Below are 21,598 nucleotides of genomic sequence, written 5' to 3' on the forward strand. Positions count from 1 at the left end.
TTTCGATAAAGGCGAAAAAGATGGTTCGGGGCTAACCTTCCTCCGTATTATTTCATTCTATTTTTACTTTTTTTTTTCTTGTTTCTTTATTTTTTAATAACTAAGAGTTTCCGTGCAGGTGAGCTGGTTTGCCTCCCCCCCCCCTCTCATTGTGGGTAGACATCTAATTTGAAAATATATGTACAATATGCACACATCTATCTAGTATCTATGTTATTTGTGCAGGCGTGTATGTGTGTGTTTGTACACGTGTATGTATAGGTGTATGTATATTTCAACATAGTGATTATTAATTTGGTACTTTAATATCCTTGTTCCCAAAACTAAACGTTTTTCTTTGAACAGAGAAACAGTGACGTTTGAATAAACTCGTTATTCTATAGGCACTTTGTGACATAGTAAGGCACGCCATAGTACGGTAACAGTGAGAGGCACGGCATGGCACGGTTGCAGAATAAGGCACGACACACATAAGATAGAGGCACAATAGAGGCACTTGAAGACACGCAACACTTAAAAGTAGACTAGCCTATGGGACCCGCAAGCGCCAAGAGCCTATAAGGCTTCCTCTGTAGCTGAGAGAGGCAGTTGTGACTTGAGATGGGTATGGTGGGACTGGAACAAGCCAGTTACGATGCAAAGAACAGCCTCCAGTGGTGGGGCTATGAGTGGATAGGTAGAGAGAATACCCTTCCCCGAGAAGTTCGATAAAATTTAGAGAAGTGGGAGCGTACACGCCCATGACTACTATTGGTGATAATGTGGGGGAGATTGTTTGAATTGCATATGCGGTTAAAAAGGAAGGCCTTATAGATCTTCCTCAGCAAGTTTTTTTTTTTTTTTTTTTTTTGGCCACCCTGGGAAATTAGACATGTGTATGAATAATTTTTTTATGGGCGCCATTAGGCAGTAGTGAGTATTTTTCTTGCCTGTAATAATTACGCTAGTAAGCTGAATAAACTACAATAGATGGTTTAGCAATTGAATCTGACTAAAGATCAAATTTAGACATATTGCTTGCTCATATTCTGTCCAAATGAATCATTGGTGATAGCCCAAACCTTGTTCAGTGTTCGTCGCTTTTTAGACAAAAAATATGTTATCCAATTTGCAAACGTTCCTGGGATACTGAATTTCTGATCAACGATTTTCAAATTTAGTTAATGCAAAGGTTTATCTAAACTAACAACTGTGACTTTTCAAACATTCAAACTGTGTCGTTATCACAATTTAGTGATTATACCTTTATATCTTTAGACTTTCGTCCTTATAGTCGAAAAAGTTTGTTACAGACAGGAATAATTATCTTGAAGGAACGTTTGCTTGTCGGATGCAGTATTTCTGCTCAAGTAATACACGATGATCGCAATGAAAGGATGAAGCTGTTTCCGAAAGATCCACGTGGACAGATTATGGTAAATGGTTTTGTCAGGCTTAGAGTTGTAACTATCTTGCAATGGCATTCCCTCAGCATATCCACTCGACCAAGTACACCTACGTTTAGGTGAACTCAGAATCCCCGTCTGGTAACCAGAGGTCACCTGGTACCTTTGGGCCTTGATAACTATAGTCAGTCCTAACGACTGACAATAAATAACCACTTGTCATGGGTCTTCGTCACAGCTGCGCATGATAGGCTGTCGCACAGCGTTTGAACTCAGCAGCCAATCATTGGTAGTTATGATAGATACAGCCATAACGTGGGTTTTATTGTTGGCAGAATTGCTGGGACAGAATATAGAAAAAGACATTGTAATGGGCACTTTCATGACTACTCCTTACCAGAAAGCAAAATAACACCACGTCTTACAAAGACTTTTTCCGTTAATTTCCTACTGTCTAAAGACACCAGGTAACATGGAGAAACTTTACAAATGCCCTTAGTCGCATGCGAACTACCTTCTCTTCATATATGGGACGAATCTTAATATCAGACAACATCCCCTAGCAGCTCGAAGAATTCATTCAGCATTTATTCAGATATCCAGTCTCACCAATGTCATTGTGACCAGACTGGACAAGTAAGAACAGTGGTCAGTGATGCCACGCTCAGCAAGTTTAACATATTGTAACTAGAAAAGTCTGTTGTTGCTCATGTGGATGAGGAAAACGTACCCGGACATGTATGAAGCAAACAGGGGCATGAGCATAATCAGGTCGGGTCACCCCATGGCTCTCGCACGCTTCCCTTGAGCAAACCAAGGGCCTCGCGTTGCCTTCCTCAGCGTCAGGTAAACACATTTACTACAGTCTAAGAACGGAAACGGTAGACCAGCTACCTTCCCGGATCCTCTCCGTCTTCCTCCACTCCATCGAGGCTCACTCTCAACCTTCTCCTTGACATTAGGTAACCCAGAGGGTCACAGAAGTTTCTCCCAGTTGAAATCGTCCGTAATTTCTTCGTCGTCTGAATGAGGGCCCGAGCCTGTAATCTGTTCGACCTGGATGGCATAGAGGTCATCCTCGAGATTTGTTCTTATTGCTCCCTCCAAGCTACTGGATACATCCTGCAAAGTGTCCTTGACGCTCTGTCCTTGCGAGTGTAGAGGTGGCGTCAAGGGCGACAGTAGCATGGCGATGGGTTCAGAAAGAGGCAGAGGAGAGGTGTGAGGGGAAGGCGCTTGCGGTGTGGGAGTGTCGCGCACCATGATAGTCACGGTTCCCCCGGACCCATGACTGGCCGCACTCACAGTCTGGCTCAGGGCTGAGACTGGGACTTCGATCTCCTCACATTGTACTTGCTGCTGTTCCTGATCCCCCGGGATGCTCGTGGGTAGGGAAGGGCTCATGACCATGGATCCACTCGAGGACGAAGACGGTGGCCTCATTACCAAACCAGGAGCCACCAGATCGGTGGTGAGAAACGCGTCTGCACTCAGCGTTTCTCCCAAATGAGATGGAAGCTGTGGGGGTGGCGGGAAAGGCGCCGTTGTCGTCATTGTCGCCGTCGCTGACGATCCCCCCGTGGCCTGGGTGACGGTCAAACTTCCCGCTGCGCAGGTAAGAAGTGCGGCATACTCCTTCAGTTGATCAGGCGTGAGATTACTGAGGAGGTTAAGATCACAGTCTCGCATGGTGATGCCGTCGAAAGAGGGGTCCCGCAATGCCATGCTCGGAGCCTCCTCGGACCGTTGTTCAAGCGTGTAGGTTGCTGCAAAGCCATAGAATGAATGAGACTGGATGACATAATATGAGCATGATATACAGAAGAATAGAGGTTCTTCATAGTTCCTGGAATAGGTTGAAGATATGAATATTTAGGAATAGTCACAAAACAATACTGAAATGAATGAGACTGGGTGACGTGAGCATGATATACTGATGAACAGAGGTTCTTCATAGTTCCTGGAACAGGTTGAAGATATGAATATTGAGAGGTAGTCACAAAAAAATCAAGAAGGATGCTTACTGTCCGAAAGCAATGTCCCTGCAGGAGACAAGTGAGAATTGAGAGAAGACGCCGGCCAGCAATCCAGAGTAGAAGGCCATGATGATATAGATGTGACCACTGGATTTCGTCGACTTGAAAGCTCGCTAACAGTCGTGACGGCAGTGTGGGGGATAGCGGAAGGAGTGAGAGTTCCTGGACCCCTTTGAGCCACAAGAGAAAACGCTCCATCGCAGTTAACTACCAGTGACAAGTCAGATCCTGAAGAGGAAAGGTCCGGACCGGCTGGATCCAAACCCACAACTGCTGGAGTCGGAGGTGGGGCTGGGCTTGGCCCCGAGCTGACGGCTGGAGCAGTGGCTGGGGCAGGTAGTGTCAGGTACGGGTTGAACTGTAAATAGAGACAACATTAATTATACAGAGGAAAGAGCGTCTGACTAAGCTTCGGTTTATTTCTAACTAGTGCACAAAATATCTCTACTTGCAAGTTAGTGACAAATACAAATCTAATCCCCTTCAGGCCAAGAGCTCTGAGTTGAACAAGGTCGTCTAGCGTTAGTTAGAATATGATTTGATATATCTGAACTCGGAAAAAGCTTTTGATACTGTCCCGCATGAGAGACAATGAATATGAGGTAACCTGCTATGCTGGATTTGAAACTTGATGAATAATAAAAGAAAAAAAAAGTTACTCTGAAACTTCTGGCTCGGAAGACGTTACAACTGGCGTCCGTCAGGGTTCTGTTATAGGGCCACTTGTGTTCTTGAAACATATCAATGACATTGACTGTGGACTTACATCTACTGTCTCCAAATTCACAGAAGATAGATTACGTGGAATAGAAGATCATCCCCCGAATGAACTGGATAATTAAGGAGATTTAGAGAAACTCAGGCAGTGGTCTCTAAAGTAGCTAATAAAATTTAACTTAAGTAAGCAGAAATTTTTCTAGAAAAACTGACCAAATTAGAAAATGAAAAGTATCTTGGTATTGTCGACACAAAGGAAGTTGCAAATTGGGTCATATTGTTTTCACCTAAGTAGTTAGGCTCGTTTCACACTATCGATTTTTCGACGTGACGTCCATGACATGACGTCGTGTTTTAAAGTAACTATAGGTGTCTATGGACGCTTTCGTATATGGTCGTGGTTATGACGTGTGAAAGTGTCCATAGACACCCATGGTCATTTGAGAGCACGACGTCGTGTCGTGGAAGGTACACGGTGAAAAGTCGATACGTGTGAAATGAGCCTTATGTACCATTAAGCTGCCGGGCAAGGTTTGTAGTGCATTCCACCATTTGCTTTTTTATTGTTAGCGTATGCTTTCCACCAAAACATTTTTTGCAATAGATGATGTATTTTTTGTTCTGTAATAGAATTACTTCAAGAAATTGAAGATAAATGTGGGTAAAAGGTGATGTACAAATGGAGAATGTGGCAGCAAATTGGTAGTGAGTATTAAGGGAGAAAGACTGGAGGAAGTGGATAGTTTTAGATACTTGGCGCGAATGTGTCGGGAAAGTGAGGAGTGGAGGTGGAGGTAGAATGTAGATTGAGAGAGGCATAAAAATGACTTGGAGATTTAAAAAGTGTAATGAGAAATAGATACTTGGGAATGGATGCTAAGAGGAGACTGTATGAAGGAGTGATTGTGCCGACAGCACCGTATGGGGCAGAAACATGGAGCATAAGAGAGGAAGAGAGGAGGAGTTTGAATGTGTTTGAGATGAGGTGCCTCAGAAGTATGATAGGGATTACTAGGCTAGACAGAATGAGAAACGAGAAAGTGAGGAGGAGAACAGGGGTGGAGAAGGATGGGGTGAAAGGGGCATTAGGAAAGAGGGGAATGTTTATTGAGGAAGGAAGGGAGAAGACAGAAGAAAGATGTGAATGGAGAATAGTTGTGCGTGGATGACGCTGTGATGCATGAAAGGGAGTGAGTGGGGGATGGGGGGTGAGGAAGTATGTGTGAACAACAATTTGACGCAGCTCAAAGGGATTTCTCCCCGTTTCCCCGTCTTCTCTTTTTCTGCATGAGGGGACGGAGAGGTGGGGCACCGATTAAATAAAGCGGCCTTGCTGTAGATGTGCTATGTCTTGCTACACTGGCTCTAACCCAAGGAAGGAGGAGCCAATATAATAGCAAGGGAGAGGGGTGAATGGGAGTGGAGTATGTTGGGATGGAATGGGCGGGAGTAGATTTTGTCTTTATTTATTGGCTACCTCCCTTGTAAGGGGGACATAGCCATTGGCACATGTATGTATGAAAACGAGTATGTTTCAAATTTGATGGATTCCTTGATAGAAAATATTTGGGTCATGGTTTGGGAATGGAGGCGGTAGATGAAAACATTCTCAATCCTTTTATCTGTTGAAAAAGATAAATGATAATAAACAAATAAATAAAAGAAAAAATAAAGATATATATATATATATATATATATATACATATATATATATATAGATAGATAGATAGATAGATAGATAGATAGATAGATAGATAGATAGACTTTATTTGGCAATGAATCAATGTACATGAAGTGCAAATAATGACAAGAACACATAGTTCGGAATAATAAATGCAAATTGCCGAGGATAATACATATATATATATAAGTAAACGAAAACCAATCGTGAAGACACACCCTAGGACACTGCTGTTTTCTTTTTCGCTGTGCATCATCTACAGAGTAGTTAGAATCAATCGCCCAATAGGATCCCTTTCCCGGGTCGTCTTTCGTCCGAGGCACCTTCTTGAAGCACTTGTTCAGAGATAGGTTATGGCGCACCGAATTCTGAAAGCAAACAAGGTCAGACTGTACTAAATAGGGAAAGTGTCCTGAACCTTTTTTTCTTTTCTTTTTTTAATGCCGAAGTCGTAGAGATGTGGAAAAATACTGGCAGGGCGTGGGAGGGAAAGGTTCCAGGGCTCTTTTTGTCAGTAAAGATTCCCACATTTACAGTGTATTAAAAAGATACATATCTATAGTTTTGTAGTATTCAAAACATGTTAATTAGTCTGGTGTACCTGATAATAAAGATTTCGTTTCCACATGGTGCTTTTCTCTGACTTTTTTGTTGCCGTTTGCCGGTCTCATGCAACAATAATATTGATGACTATTATTTGCATCTCCTAATAATTTATTTTTGTTTTTGTATATGTGTGTGTGTGTGTGTGTGTGTGTGTGTGTGTGTGTGTGTGTGTGTGTGTGTGTGTGTGTGTGTGTGTGTGTGTGTGTGTGTGTGTGTGTGTGTGTGTGTGTGTGCTTTTTGTAGAGGGTACAAAGCGTTATAACGATTTTCATTTGGCGGAAAAACACAGCGGTGTGCCCAGAATTTGAACGCCCCAAAACTCGAACTTGAAATTCGAACAAAAAAAATTCAAAAAATTGTTGACCCCAAACTACAAACGATTTTTCGAAATCTGAACAAATTCTCAAATGCTCAGCACGTTTCTTGTGTGTGTTCATTTTTGCGTTGTTCCTCAGTTTCGTTCTTGAAGTGGTAGTGAAAGTATCTGTGATTTTTATGTTATTTTCGGTTATTTTCTTGGAATTTCAATTATTGTCTTGGCATTCGAACGGCTCTCTAGAACGAATTATATTCGAATTCTGAGGCACCACTGTAGACCTGACTCGGCACCGACGCTTGAGTGGCGTGACCATTTACCGCCAAACGTGAAACTTTTAGCATCGCAGTGCGCAAGTGGTGCGGTCGTGTGTATATGTACTTAAAAGTTACGGCCTGTTGTCTTTTGTCACTTAATTGTAGATACGTACTTACTTTCGTGAATGTACTAATGTTATCAACTTTGTTTTAATTTATTCCGTTAAATCATTTACCAATTTATTACTGTAGCATATAAGTTTCTATAAACTGTAACGACATTTATAGTCTTCCATTATCCCACGTAAGTGTGAATAACCATCTCTGTACAGGTTTTGTTTAAAGACTTCACTCGAAAATCCTGTTCCTGTCGAAAGCATCCTGATGACCTTCGAACGTGAATGTTAGCGACTTTATTTTCATTTATTCTGTTTCGTCATTGACCAGTTTATTACAGTTAACTGTCTTTATTCCACTTAGTTGTAGATGTTCATACGTTTTCCTGTACAAATATTAATTTTTTTTGTAAGATTAAAATTTGCGTATCTATGGCTTCAGTTATTCCCATTGTTTCATCATTCACTATTTTTATTATCTCACTATTTCACTTATAAGTACATCACTCTATAAATAAGATGTAATAATATCGAAGTCTTTATTCATCCCAATTATTCGAGTATTTATACGTTTCTGCTATAATGAAAGTGTTCGTATGTGGAATGCTGCCCAAACTTCACTGGGAGAGTTAATATTTCTTCCAGAATCTGAAAAATCCCGAAATCCGAAATGCAGCTGGCCCCAAGGGTTTCGGATAAAGGGTTGTGTATATATATATATATATATATATATATATATATATATATATATATATATATATATATATATATATATATATATATACATATGTTGTGTGTCATTATGACAAATGAATTAACAAGCTCCGCCGCTAGGACTTGAACCTTTGCATTAGCGACTGCTTATTATGAAGCAAAGACAATAGCTGTGAGCCACCCAGGAACGACCTGGACTACGACCTGGTAGCTCCCCGACAGCACTTGTGTACCTCAGTCTCTGTTCTATTTCACCGAGTCTTTATTTTTTTTCTAACGCCAGAAATTACTCCTAAAATTAACCAGTATTAAAAATGATATATCTACGTAGAGCCTCCCCACCCCCACGCCTGTTAACGAGGTGGGGTTGGGAAGGGGGGTTCTATAGAAATATATGAGATATAAGGGTGACTTCTGTTTTTTTTTTTTTTTTTTGCGGCGCTGCTCACACACATACACACACACACACACACACACACACACATATATATATATATATATATATATATATATATAATGAGAAATCCCAGAAACTCGTGCTTCTAAATATGCGGACACACCACCAAGGAAAAAGATAAACTGATGACCAAGCGGTTTCGTCTTAATAGACGAAAGCGCTTGACCATCACTTTATCTTTTTCCTTGGTGGTTTTTTCGCATATATGTATATATATATGTATATATATATGTATATATACATGTATGTATATATATATATATATATATACATATATATATATATATATATATATATATATATATATATACTGAACAGTATATATATATATAATATATATATATATATATATGGCAAAAGGCAAATTTTTCATATTACGGAGAATGCATAATCTTAGTTGTTGTTTCACTGATCCCTGATCTACAACTCACTTAGCTTTATATGATAATGGTACACATCTCGTAGGACTTACTTTCCAACCTGCACTGGCTTGACGATAATAAGGAAAGTTGTCGATGATCCATTGATAAATTTCAGCTAAGGTCATCTTACGTGGCGGAGTCGAGTTTATTGCCAACGTGATCAAGTTGGCGTAACTGCAATATAAACGAGTAAATTAGAGGATCCTAGATATGTATAACTAGAGGTATAGTGGCATGTAAACATAGACATAATTTGTATGCATGTAAGTACAAGACAGGAAGCAGGAAATAAATCATAATCAATCATATTCATTGTTGTTAATATGACGTTAATTCCTAGACTGTGTCATTTTCTTATTTAAAGATGTCAAATAAATCTGGTAACCGAACTGGATTTCAAAACAAATGTGGTGAAATGATAAGAATAATTCGCAAATGTCCAATCAAGTAACAAGTTTTTAGGAAATAAATTTATTTGTCATCACGTCAGCAATAACTTCTGCTCTGCAACAGAAAACGAGTGTCGTTTTCTATGTTGTCGTTTCTCTCATATTCAAATGGTGGTCTTGGTAAATAAACCATGCCCAGCGTAAAGATTCCTAAGAAATCCCTTTTTATTTCGATTTTTAGGGTCGATTTTTGCATTGCTATCGTTGTTCATACAGATGGTGAATACCGAAATTATTCTGATTACAATGTAAATAATCAATGGTGTACTGAGCGTTAGTAGTTTTGTCGAAATTTACAGTAAACCCTCGTTATAAGGAATGATATGGGGACAGGGTTCCGTCGCTATATCCGAAGATCCGTTATAACCGAGGATCCGTTATACCCGATGGAAATACCGGACAGATCCGTTATATCCCGAAGTTTGTCCGGTATCAGAAATTAGTAAAATAAAAAATTAAGTAAAAGACTCCAAGTATACATACAGAGCTTTTCATCTTGAGAATTTATAAAAAAATATATATATATACATTTTGTTTGCATCTGTATATATATATCTTATCAACGCACTCAATATTTTTGCTATTGTCTGTCATATAAAATACAATGTGTAACATTATTTGTACCGCATATTCCTGTTAACAAGTAATTCCTAGTGTAGTGTACAACTGTGTGTGTGTGTGTATTTACCTAGTTGTATTTACCTAGTTGTATTTTACGGGAAGGGGATCTATGTTCGTGAGGTCCCGTCTTCATTTCTTATTTTATCTAAACAATTTTTAAATTCATGTATTGTTTTTGCACACACAACTTTCTCATCTAACTTGTTCCAACTGTCTATTACTCTGTGAGGAAAGCTGTTCTTTTTCAAATCTCTTCTATAGCTGTCTTTTTTTATTTTCTTTCCGTGTCCTCTTGTATTTCTGTCATCCCATTTTATCAAATTCTCTCTATCAGTAATTTCTATGCCTTTCATGATTCTGTAAATAGCTATCAAATCTCCTCTCTCTCTTCTTTGCTCTAGTGTCTGTAGTTCAAGTTTTTGTAGTCTCTCTTCATATGATAGTTTTGAGAGTGTTGGTGCCAATTTTGTAATTGCTCTTTGTATTCTTTCAAGTTTTTTTATACATTTTTTTGTACTTGGTGACCATATTGTTGCTGCATATTCTAATCTTGGTCTTATCAGGGTGATTAGGATTTTCCTCACCATTTCTTCATCCAGATATGTAAATGCCACTTTGATTGTTCTTATTAAATTATAAGTTTCTCCAAAAATCTTATTTATATGTTTTTCAGGTGACATATTATTCATAACAATGACTCCCAGGTCCTTCTCATTTTCTACTTTTTTTATTCCCTCTTCTCCCAAATTATATGAACCTGTTATTCTGTTTTTGCTTTTTCCAAATTCCATTATACTACACTTTTTTGTATTGAACTCCATCTCCCACTTCTTACTCCATTCCTGTACTTTATTTAGATCTCTCTGTAGTGATTCACAATCTTCTTCAGTTTTCACTCTTTTCAGTAGTTTTGCATCGTCTGCAAAGAAGCTCATATAGCTTTCAATTCCTTCATCCATATCATTGATATATATAGCAAACATTATTGGGGCCAGGACTGTTCCCTGCGGGACACCGCTTATTACTTCATTCCATTTTGAGTGCTGGTTTCTTATCACTACTCTCATTTTTCTTTCTTGCAAAAAGTCTTCCATCCAATTTAGTAATTTACCTTGTATTCCTCCTTCAGATTCTAGTTTCTTAAGCAACTTCTTATGTGGTACTTTGTCAAAAGCTTTTTTTAGGTCTAGAAATGCACAATCAGCCCATCCATCTCTTTCTTGTATTATATCTATTAGCCTTGAATAGAAACATATTAAATTGGTGACGCATGATCGTCCTTGTCTGAATCCAAATTGCCTTGGATTTAGTACGTTGTTTTTTTTCCAAGTATTTTACCCATCTATTTTTGATAATTCTTTCACAAATTTTTGCTATTGTACTTGTTAGAGAGACTGGTCTATAGTTGGTAGGTTCTTCTTTATTTCCTCCTTTATATATAGGTAATATATTTGCTTTTTTCCAATCTTCTGGAACTTTTCCTTCTTTTAAGGAACTGCTTATTATGCTATGTATTTTGTCTGCCAGTTCATTCCTGCATTCTTTCAGAATCCAGTTTGCTATTTCATCTGGTCCATGTGATTTTCTGACATCAAGATTACTCAATTGTATCAATATTTCATTCTTTGATACTTCTATTTTTTTTATAGGGGGGACTTTCTCTTTCCATTCAATCTCTTCAGGTTGTATGTTCTCCCTTGTAAACACTGATTTAAAATGTTTGTTCATAATTTCCGCCATTTCCATTTCTTCAGTGTATTCAACTCCCCCTTGTCTTAATTTCTCCAAGTCCTGTTTGTTTTTCAGTTTATTGTTTACAAATCTGTAGAATAGTTTTGGTTGATCTTTACATTTTTCTATGACGTCTTTTTCATATTTTCTCTTTTCCTCTCTGCACGTTTGTACATATTCATTTCTATAACTGGTATATATTTTCCATTTTTCAGGTTTTCTGTCTTTTTTTCCATCTGGTCCAGGCTTTGTCTCTTTTGTCTTTTAACTCCCTACAACTTTTGTTGTACCAGCATTTTACATATTCTTTTTCTTGTTTTTGTCTTGGGACATACTTTTCCACTCCTTTTTTGTAATTTTTTGTCAAAATATTCCATTTCTTTTCCACTGATGTTTCTTCTTTGTATATTTCTTCCCAGTTTTCTTGTTGAAAGAATTCTCTTATTTTATCAAAGTTTGTTTTTTCATACATCATTCTTCCTTTTCTATATTGTTCATTTCTTTTGATATATTTTTCTTCATTAAGTTCCAGTTCAATCAATATGTGGTCACTTTTACTTATTGGTGTTTTATATTCAATCTTGTCCACTATTCTAGGTTCAGATGTAATTAATAAGTCTAGTCTCGATGGTTCTTCTTCATTTCTATACCTAGTGTTCTCCTGTATCCATTGTGTCATTGTGTGGTCAATAATCATCTCACGTAGAGCGTTTCCCCATGAGTCATCTCCACCCTTTACTGTCATTTCTTCCCAGCAGATTTCTTTGCAATTAAAGTCGCCCATCATAACTATTCTTCCTCCATCTTCCATTATTTTATTTTATGTTATCTTTGTGTCCTCTAACATACTTTTATGTTCACTCTCCTCCCATGAGGCTGTTTTTGGAGGCACATAATTTATCACAAATTTTCTGCTCTTCTTATCTCTGTCTTCCACTTCTATCATAATCATCTCTACTGTATTCTTTCCATATATGACACCTTTCACGTTTATATCCTTCTTAGTCAGGAACATAACTCCACCCCCTTGCTTTTTCTCTCTGTTTCTAATCCAATAATTGTATGCATCATGTCCTACACTGTTGGGTGGTAGTGGGCCTTTTAATTTTGTTTCTACAATTCCCATTATGTCCGGTTCTTTTTCTTTCAAATAATCATTCAGCTCATTCAATCCTGTTATTAATCCATCTATATTTGTGTAAGACACTCTTAGTTTTCTGCCACTTCCATTGTGTTCTCTGTTTCCCTTATGTTTTTCTTTTGTATGTCGAACTTCCTTAGTTTCATGTTCACTACTCTCCAATAGAATCTCTCTTTCTCTGACTCCGTTCTGTTCTCGTTTTTTGCCTTAGCTTCCAGTCTTTTCTGCTTTTCCTCCTCTCTTTCCTCTTTATTCATTTCTCTTTTTATCCATATCTTTTTGTATTGTTCACTTGTTGCTAGTTTCCCTGTTTTGGATAAGATATTCTCTGCCGTTGTTTGTGACTTGAATTTGATCTTAATTGGTCTGGTCTTGTCTGTGCTATACTTTCCGAGTCTAAATTTCTCTTCGATTTGTTTCATAATTTCTGGTTCATCTTCTGAACTGATTCTAGTAATTGTCTTACTTTTTCATTTTCCTCTTTGATTCTTGTGGTTCTATCTGTGTTGTGTTTCTCTTCCATTCCTAATATAATTATACATTTCTTCTTGTCTGCTAAATCTCTTACTATATTCTCCTTTTGTCTCATCACTTTAATAACTGAGTCTTCAGTATGTTCTTTCAATTGCTGTTTGACTATGTCAGTGAATGAAACCTTATTTCCTTCTTGGGTTTTCTTCCAATTTTTACTTTCTTTAGCTATCGTTTCTCTGTTTTCTTTACTATTCTTCTTCAATTCCTCATTCTCCACCTTTACATCTCTTAACTGTCTTTTTAGGTCTTCTATTTCATCAGTTAAGTTTTTATTCGCCTTTTCTAGTTCTTCCAATCTTTCAACCCTTTGTAAAATGGTGTTCATATGACCTAACCTACTCTCCAAGTCCTCGATCACCTTATCAACCTTCTTCTCTAGTCTTGTCAGTCGGGGGGGGGGTTTGTGTCCCCCCCCCCACTCTCTTTAAATCCCTTGAAAATATTCTCATCACTTTCTACTGTATTGTTCCTATCTATACTTCTAATCTTTACATTCTTATTAGACATTCCGTCGTCCTCCAGCTCGTCTTGCGGTCGCTTGTTTACTTTTCGGCGGTCTGTTAGGACCAAGTCCTCTACTTCCTCATTACCTTCCATTTCCCCAGCAATCCCTCCCCTTCTCCTCTTTCCTTACTTTCCCACTACCCCACGAGCAATTTCCCCCCACCCTGTAAATACAAAAAGGCACTTCTCTTTGCGTTGGGATCCACAATCTGCACTTTTCTTCAGAACGTTCTTCAAGCCGTCCGTTCGTTGAAAGTGTGTGTGTGTGTGTGTGTGTGTGTGTGTGTGTGTGTGTGTGTGTGTGTGTGTGTGTGTGTGTGTATGTGTGTGTGTGTGTGTGTATGTGTGTGTGTGTGTGTGTGCGTGTGTGTGTGTGTGTGTGTGTGTGTGTGTGTGTGTGTGTGTGTGTGTGTGTGTGTGTGTGTGTGTGTACGTGTGTGTGTGTGTGTGTGTGTGTGTGTGTGTGTGTGTGTGTGTGTGTGTGTGTGTGTGTGTGTGTGTGTGTGTGTGTGTGTGTACGTGTGTGTGTGTGTGTGTGTGTGTGTGTGTGTGTGTGTGTGTGTGTGTGAGTGTATGTGTGTGCATGTGTGCGTGTGTGTGAGTGTATGTGTGTGTATGTGTGCGTGTGTGTGTGTGTGTGTGTGTGTGTGTGTGTGTGTGTGTGTGTGTGTGTGTGTGTGTGTGTGTGTGTGTGTGTGTGTGATTCACCATGGTCTTGGATCACACGTTGACCTCGTGATCGACAGCTATTTCCCTCCTTGTGTGTGTGTATTTACTTAGTTGTACCTAGTTGTATTTACCTAGTTGTATTTTACGGGAAGGGGAGCTATGCTCGTGGTGTCCCATTTTCGTATCTCATTTTATCTAAACTATTTTTAAATTCATGTATTGTTTTTGCACACACCACTTTCTCATCTAACTTGTTCCAACTGTCTATTACTCTGTGAGGAAAGCTGTTCTTTTTCAAATCTCTTCTATAGCTGTCTTTTTTTATTTTCTTTCCATGTCCTCTTGTATTTCTTTCATCCCATTTTATCAGATTCTCTCTATCAGTAATTTCTATGCCTTTCATGATTCTGTAAATAGCTATCAAATCTCCTCTCTCTCTTCTTTGCTCTAGTGTCTGTAGTTCAAGTTTTGCTAGTCTCTCTTCATATGATACTTTTGAGAGTGTTGGTGCCAATTTTGTAATTGCTCTTTGTATTCTTTCAAGTTTTTTAATGCATTTTTTTGCACTTGGTGACCATATCGTTCTTGCATATTCCAATCTTGGTCATAGCAGAGTGATAAGAATTTTCTTCACCATTTATTCATCCAGGTATGTAAATGCCACTTTGATTGTTCTTATTAAATTATAGGTTTCTCCAAAAATCTTATTTATATGTTTTTCAGGTGACATATATTCATAATCATGACTCCCAGGTCCTTTTCATTTTCTACTTTTTTTATTCCTTCTTCTCCCAATTTATATGATCCTGTTATTCTGTTTTTACTTTTTCCAAATTCCATTATACTACACTTTTTTGTATTGAACTCCATCTCCCACTTCCTACTCCATTCCTGTACTATATTTAGATCTCTTTGTAGTGATTCACAATCTTCTTCCGTGTTCACTTTTTTCAATAGTTTTGCATCATCTGCAAAGAAGCTCATATAGCTTTCAATTCCTTCATCCATATCATTAATATATATAGCAAACATTATTGGGGCCAGAACTGTTCCTTGTGGAACACCGCTTATTACTTCATCCCATTTTGAGTGTTGATCTCATATCACTACTCTCATTTTTCTTTCTTGCAAAAAGTCTTCCATCCAATTTAGCAGTTTGCCCTGTGTTCCTCCATCAGTTTCTAATTTCTTAAGCAACTTCTTATGTGGTACTTTGTCAAAAGCTTTTTTTAGGTCTAGAAATGCACAATCAGCCCATCCATCTCTTTCTTGTATTATATCTATTAGTCTTGAATAGAAACATATTAAATTGGTGACGCATGATCGTCCTTGTCTGAATCCAAATTGCCTTGGATTGAGCACGTTGTTTTTTTCTAAATATTTTACCCATCTATTTTTGACAATTCTTTCACAAATTTTTGCTATTGTACTTGTTAGAGAGACTGGCCTATAGTTGTTAGGGTCTTCTTTATTTCCTCCTTTATATATACTTCTTTCAAGGAACTGTTTATTATGCTATGTATTATGTCTGCTAGTTCATTTCTGCATTCTTTCAAAATCCAGATTGCTATTTCATCTGGTCCATGTGATTTTCTGACATCAAGATTACTCAAGTGGTTCAATATTTCATTCTTTGTTACTTCTATTTCTTTTATAGGGGGGACTTTCTCTTTCCATTCAATCTCTTCAGGTTGTATGTCCTCCTTTGTAAACACCGATTTAAAATGTTTGTTCATAATTTCCGCCATTTCAATTTCCTCTGTGTATTCAACTCCTCCTTGTCTTAATTTCTCCAAATCTTGTTTGTTTTTCAGTTTGTTGTTTACAAATCTGTAGAATAGTTTTGGTTGATCTTTCAATTTTTCTATGACATCTTTTTCATATTTTCTCTTTTCCTCTCTGCACGCTTGTGTCCCCCCCACCCTCTTTAAATCCCTGGAAAATATTCTCATCACCTTCTGCTGTATTGCTCTTATCTATACTTCTGATCTTTACATTTTTGTTAGACATTTCGTCGTCGCTAAATTGGTCCGGACCTCTTTTGTTTAGATGGCGTCTGCCTGCCTGGGCCAAGTCTTCACCTTCCTCATTTCCTTCCATTTCCCTCAGTAATCCCTCCCCTTCTCCTTTTTCCTCACTTTCCCCTACACCACGAGCAATTTCCCCCCCACCCTGTAAATACAATAGGTACTTCCTTTGCTTCGGGATCCACGAAATTTCACTTTTTCTTCAGAACGTCGTCTATGCCGTCCGTTCGTTGAAGTGTGTGTGTGTGTGTGTGTGTGTGTGTGTGTGTGTGTGTGTGTGTGTGTGTGTGTGTGTGTGTGTGTGTGTGTGTGTGTGTGTGTGTGTGTGTGTGTGTGTGTGTGTGTGTGTGTGTGTGTGTGTGTGTGTGTGTGTGTGTGTGTTTGCGCACGCGAACGTGATCATCAACCAGGGATGGACATGACCAAAGCAAACCTCATGTACCCCAGTCTTCCACGATCTACTTCGTTTAGATTTACGGTACACTCTAAACTCAAATGAGCCTCGCGTGCTTGTGTGCATCAATGTGTGCATTTGTTTTTGTTTTTTTCTTACACATACACACACACACACATGTAAAATCCATACACGAATTTAAGAGCAAACTAGACACTGCGAGATACAAAGGCGAGACACCACGAGCGTAGCTCCCCTTCCCGTAAGATACAACTAGGTAAATACACACACACACACACATACACACACACACACACACACACACACACACACACCATGTGAAAGATGTGAATGCATGGCAAGCAACAATAGTTCATAATAGATGTGTGTGTGTGTGTGTGTGTGTGTGTGTGTGTGTGTGTGTGTGTGTGTGTGTGTGTGTGTGTGTGTGTGTGTGTGTGTGTGTGTGTGTGTGTGTGTGTGTGTGTGTGTGTGTGTGTGTGTGTGTGTGTGTGTGTGGGTGGGTGTGGGTGTGTGTGCGAGTGCGTGTGCGTGTGTGTGCATGCGAGGGGGCGAACTTGGCAGTATATCTCAATTCTACCTCGCCTGACTGTAATATTGATTTCACCTGTGGAGTTTTTCATAATTTACACAGTGACAGTCACGACCCAGTTTCAATTCGTTCGAAGAAAGAAGATTCGGGAGGTGGTGATTGTCGAAAATTAACAACTGACGTTACAATTCCACGGAGACGATTTAACTTAAGACAGGAAAGCGCGTCGCTCGCCAGCAGGCAAACGATAACTCAGTTTCTGCTCCATAGATGTCGCTAGTAGCGGACTAGAACGTATAAGTAATACTAAGCACTGCCTGAAGTCTTCACCTGGGCCGACAGTTGAGAGTTCGTTTGGGTGAAAACGACTTCGGTCACATTATTTTATTTTTCAAATCTATAAATATCAAATTATTTTTCTGTCAGATATAGCAAAGGTCAATGACGAACTAAGAAATTGTAAACCTATAAGTATGTTACACATACTGTTGAAATGTACTTAGAGAAGTCTAGATTTCTGTGAACGAAGTCATATTTTAGTTATTCAAATGGAGGTTGGAGGTGGGATGTCGGAGGAAAAATAGCCCAGTTTGATAACCCTATTAGACGTGACAGAAGAGGATTAAAGTCGGTGCATAATGGCAGACACGTGCTTTTATAGCCAGTGATAACTTGTTACTGATGAATGCAACTGAGCCGTCGCTTGTGCCTTTGTACGTGCAGTTCAACACTGAATATATATCAACCCAATTTGATATAAACATTTTTTTATTTTAATTCAAGTTACTTGAAGTCTAAATGACAATATTATATCTCTTTTTTCTGAGATGGTTCCAGAGTATTCGCATATATTAATATGTGAGATATATTTGAATCATAACTAACATCAGGCATTTGGATGCTGTAGACGACAATTTTTCACAGAGCATTTACGTGTTCCGCACTTTTGTTTACAAACGAAATGAGTAATGGATGACTATCTCCAGATTAGGACTCCGAATTGATTTAAGATTATTCATATTCTGGTATTACTGTATCTGTGTTGGACTACATGTTAGAAAAGTTCGTGAGGCTAAAAAGTCAGATGTACAATTATTGTCTATTATACGTTTGTAAAACGACTGTGATGTCTTCTGAAGGCTTTTGATTGTTGCATTGTACAAAAAACAGCGACCAACATGTTAAACTTTCAACAATTAGTATTGCATCAGCTTATACTTAGTATAGCACTTGATCAGGTGACATGAATAAAATGCAAAAATGCAAGGGTGCACTATATACCAGCAAACCGTTGTTTTTCTTTTTTAACATACGTAAACTGAGGATAATCCTTTTTCATTATTTGAAATTGCTTAGATATCTGGACTGGATAGAATCTTTTTAGATTGTTTCATAAGATCTTCGCAATGGAAGTAGATCGGACTTAGCGTAAGTAATTGCTAAATGTTGCTAAAATGAAATAAAAGTAGGCCCACCTGCTATCAAAAAAATAAAATGACTTAGCCGAAGGAGAGCACAAAATCTAAACATGAAGCTCTATAATATGAGCGAAAAAGTATGATCTGCAGACAAGAATGACAATGCATTACGCAAATGAACAGTTTCCTGCTAGTTATACTGTAGATTAGCTGAAGTTAGATTGAGACAACATTCTGGACTCCAGACGTCGTTATGATTCATAAAGACAAAAGATCTTCCCTCTGATGAACTACAATACACAAAGATAAGTACCTATAAATATATGATGTGCTCGATCTTTAAGAAGACGTAAATTATTATTATTGTGTATGTAGGACACGCCATGAGAAAACAACAATTAGAACATACGTGCCTAACAGGAAAAACAGAAGGAAAGAGGGCAAGAGGAAGACCACGCAGAAAATGTGTAGACGGATTAAGGACGTCTGTAGGAGAAGAAATAACAAATGCCATCTTGTTAAGAAGAGACATGTGCAGATAAGAATGGAGCTCCAAGGTGGCCAAAGACTAAGTCGATACGGCACCCCGGTCAATATACATACATACATATATATATATATATATATATATATATATTAATATATATAATATATATAATATATATTAGTGGAAAAGGTGGTAGAGAAACGCGGGTTAGAGCGAGAACACTATATTCCTGACGTTTCGACTACAAGTCTTCTTCTAACCCGCGTTTCTCTACCACCTTTTCCACTCATCTGTCTTACCTTCATGACAACATACACACACACACATATATATATATATATATATATATATATATATATATATATATGTATGTATGTATATATATATATATTATACATTATATATATATATATATATATATATATATATATATAGATATATATATATATATATATCCCCCATCTCAGCACATCGTGGAAGAAAGATCATCCTTACGGGACACCCCCACCCACACCCCATCTCCATCAGTGCCATTATTTAGTCTGCGAGCATTTTGTGATTTTTCCCACACCCCAGAAATAACCCCAATCTGGACAGAGTTAAGAGGAAGTCTTTAGGATGGTGCAGAATTAACAGAAGAAAGCGATGGAGACTTGTAGGAACCACATTTCATCTCCTAGAGAAAAACAACTTCATATCAAAATAATTGCACTGTAACTCAGGACATTTGGTTTTAAAACAGATGAAACATGTATATGAAAATCATATCAATGACAACACTTAAAACTTCAGTGACATTAAGTATTGTGAGTGTATTTTGAATTTAACGTTCGATATAGATGTCGGTTACAGAACACTTTCCTCTATTTGAACTAGTCTTCACCCATCTCACCAGATGTCTTTGATCTTCAGTGCAATAATCACCTTTATAGGCGTTATGTTAGACTGCACCTGTTGCCATAATACTGTTTGAAGTCTGATAATCACGCGATATGTGCTGAGGTTGATCATCAGAGGAGGCTTCGAGCTGATCTGTTAGCTGGTGGAAGGCGGGAAGGAGGATGAGGTGAAAAGACATGACGCGAGCGTGACGTCATATCGTCGATGCCAGACCGACCAATAGTTTGTTTATTAAATTCAACACCCAAACCTAAATTACTTTCCATCACTGAAGTTTTGTAATAAGTTTCATCATTTTGGTATTGATTTCATAGGATTAAAACGCATAATAAATTATTTTAGAAGTGCATATGCTTTAGAATAAATTAATTTTAGATATTTCAGTTACCCTACTCTAAAATTCATTCATTTTAATTGGAGAATGAAAAAGTGTACTAAGAACGTTTAGGTAAATGCGAGTATCAATAAAAACCCGTTGATGGAAATAGGGAAGAGCAATGGCAGATCACTTGTAACTCAAAATGACAATAAAGTCTACAGAAGAAGAGTTTAGTGCGTAGGGCAGATTTAGCAGTGGATGAAATTACATTTTCTGCCACTAGCAGTCCTATAAGGCGTGTAGGCATTGATATATTAGTTACATGTAGTCAATAATTTGGGTACTTAAGAGAGCTATGACAGATCACTTGTAACTCAAAACGAAAAGAAAGTCTACAGAAGAAGAGTTTAGTGTTTAGTGCTTAGTGCAGATTTAGCAGTGGATGAAATTACATTTTCAGCCACTAGCAGTCCTATAAGGCGTCTAGGCATTGATGTATTAGTTACATGTATTCGATAACTTGGGGACTTTAGTAAACTATATCCATCGAATGGCTCACCTTGGAGAAGTGGATCGTGATGGTAGGCATTGCGGTCTTCCATGTTAGAATTCAAAAATTCTTACCTGTATGGGGGTTTGCTGTCTCTGGGTGGGGACGGTGGCGTGGAGGAGTCTGCTTGTACCAGCTCAGGTGGATCATTTCCTCCGTCGAGCCAGACCCCGCTGGCATTGAGAGCTCCCCGTGCGTTCAGGCGAGGCAACCAGTCCATGGCTGTCAAACTTCGATTCAGCTCAGCCATCATTCCATTCTATACAGAGAAAAAAATAGGTAAACATCGCACAATTCTAAAACACACAGGGTCGTGTGTAAGTTCGGTTGTTCTGAGTCCGTTCGTCGTTAGTGAAGTGATTAAGAGAATAACTGCACCTTTACGAATTGTCGTGGGCTCACGGCGGTGATCTAAATTAGAATTACAGGATCTTTTTTTTATACCAGATGCACCATCTACAAAAGCATGAGTTGATTTGCACAAAGGAAAGACACAATCACAATACAAGTTAATCACAACCATGTAAGATTAAGCAAATTCCCACTGACCATCACCCTCACCCTACACGGAAATAAACATTCACGTACACACAC

General features: G+C 38.3%; 1 protein-coding gene across 1 annotated transcript; it reads right to left on the reverse strand.

Annotated features, from left to right (window-relative positions):
- Window positions 1-225: 225 nt before the first annotated feature.
- Window positions 226-21,254, reverse strand: LOC143034391 (uncharacterized). The gene is made up of 5 exons (XM_076200379.1): window positions 21,079-21,254; window positions 8,758-8,881; window positions 6,038-6,187; window positions 3,410-3,779; window positions 226-3,151 (listed from the first exon to the last, which is right to left on the reverse strand). The coding sequence occupies exons 1-5, from the start codon at window positions 21,252-21,254 to the stop codon at window positions 2,361-2,363; spliced, it is 1,611 nt and encodes a 536-aa protein (XP_076056494.1). The 3' UTR covers window positions 226-2,360.
- Window positions 21,255-21,598: the final 344 nt, after the last annotated feature.

This window comes from Oratosquilla oratoria, chromosome 2, assembly GCF_046742065.1.
Source record: "Oratosquilla oratoria isolate Oo_2021 chromosome 2, ASM4674206v1, whole genome shotgun sequence".
Lineage (NCBI taxonomy): Eukaryota > Metazoa > Arthropoda > Malacostraca > Stomatopoda > Squillidae > Oratosquilla > Oratosquilla oratoria.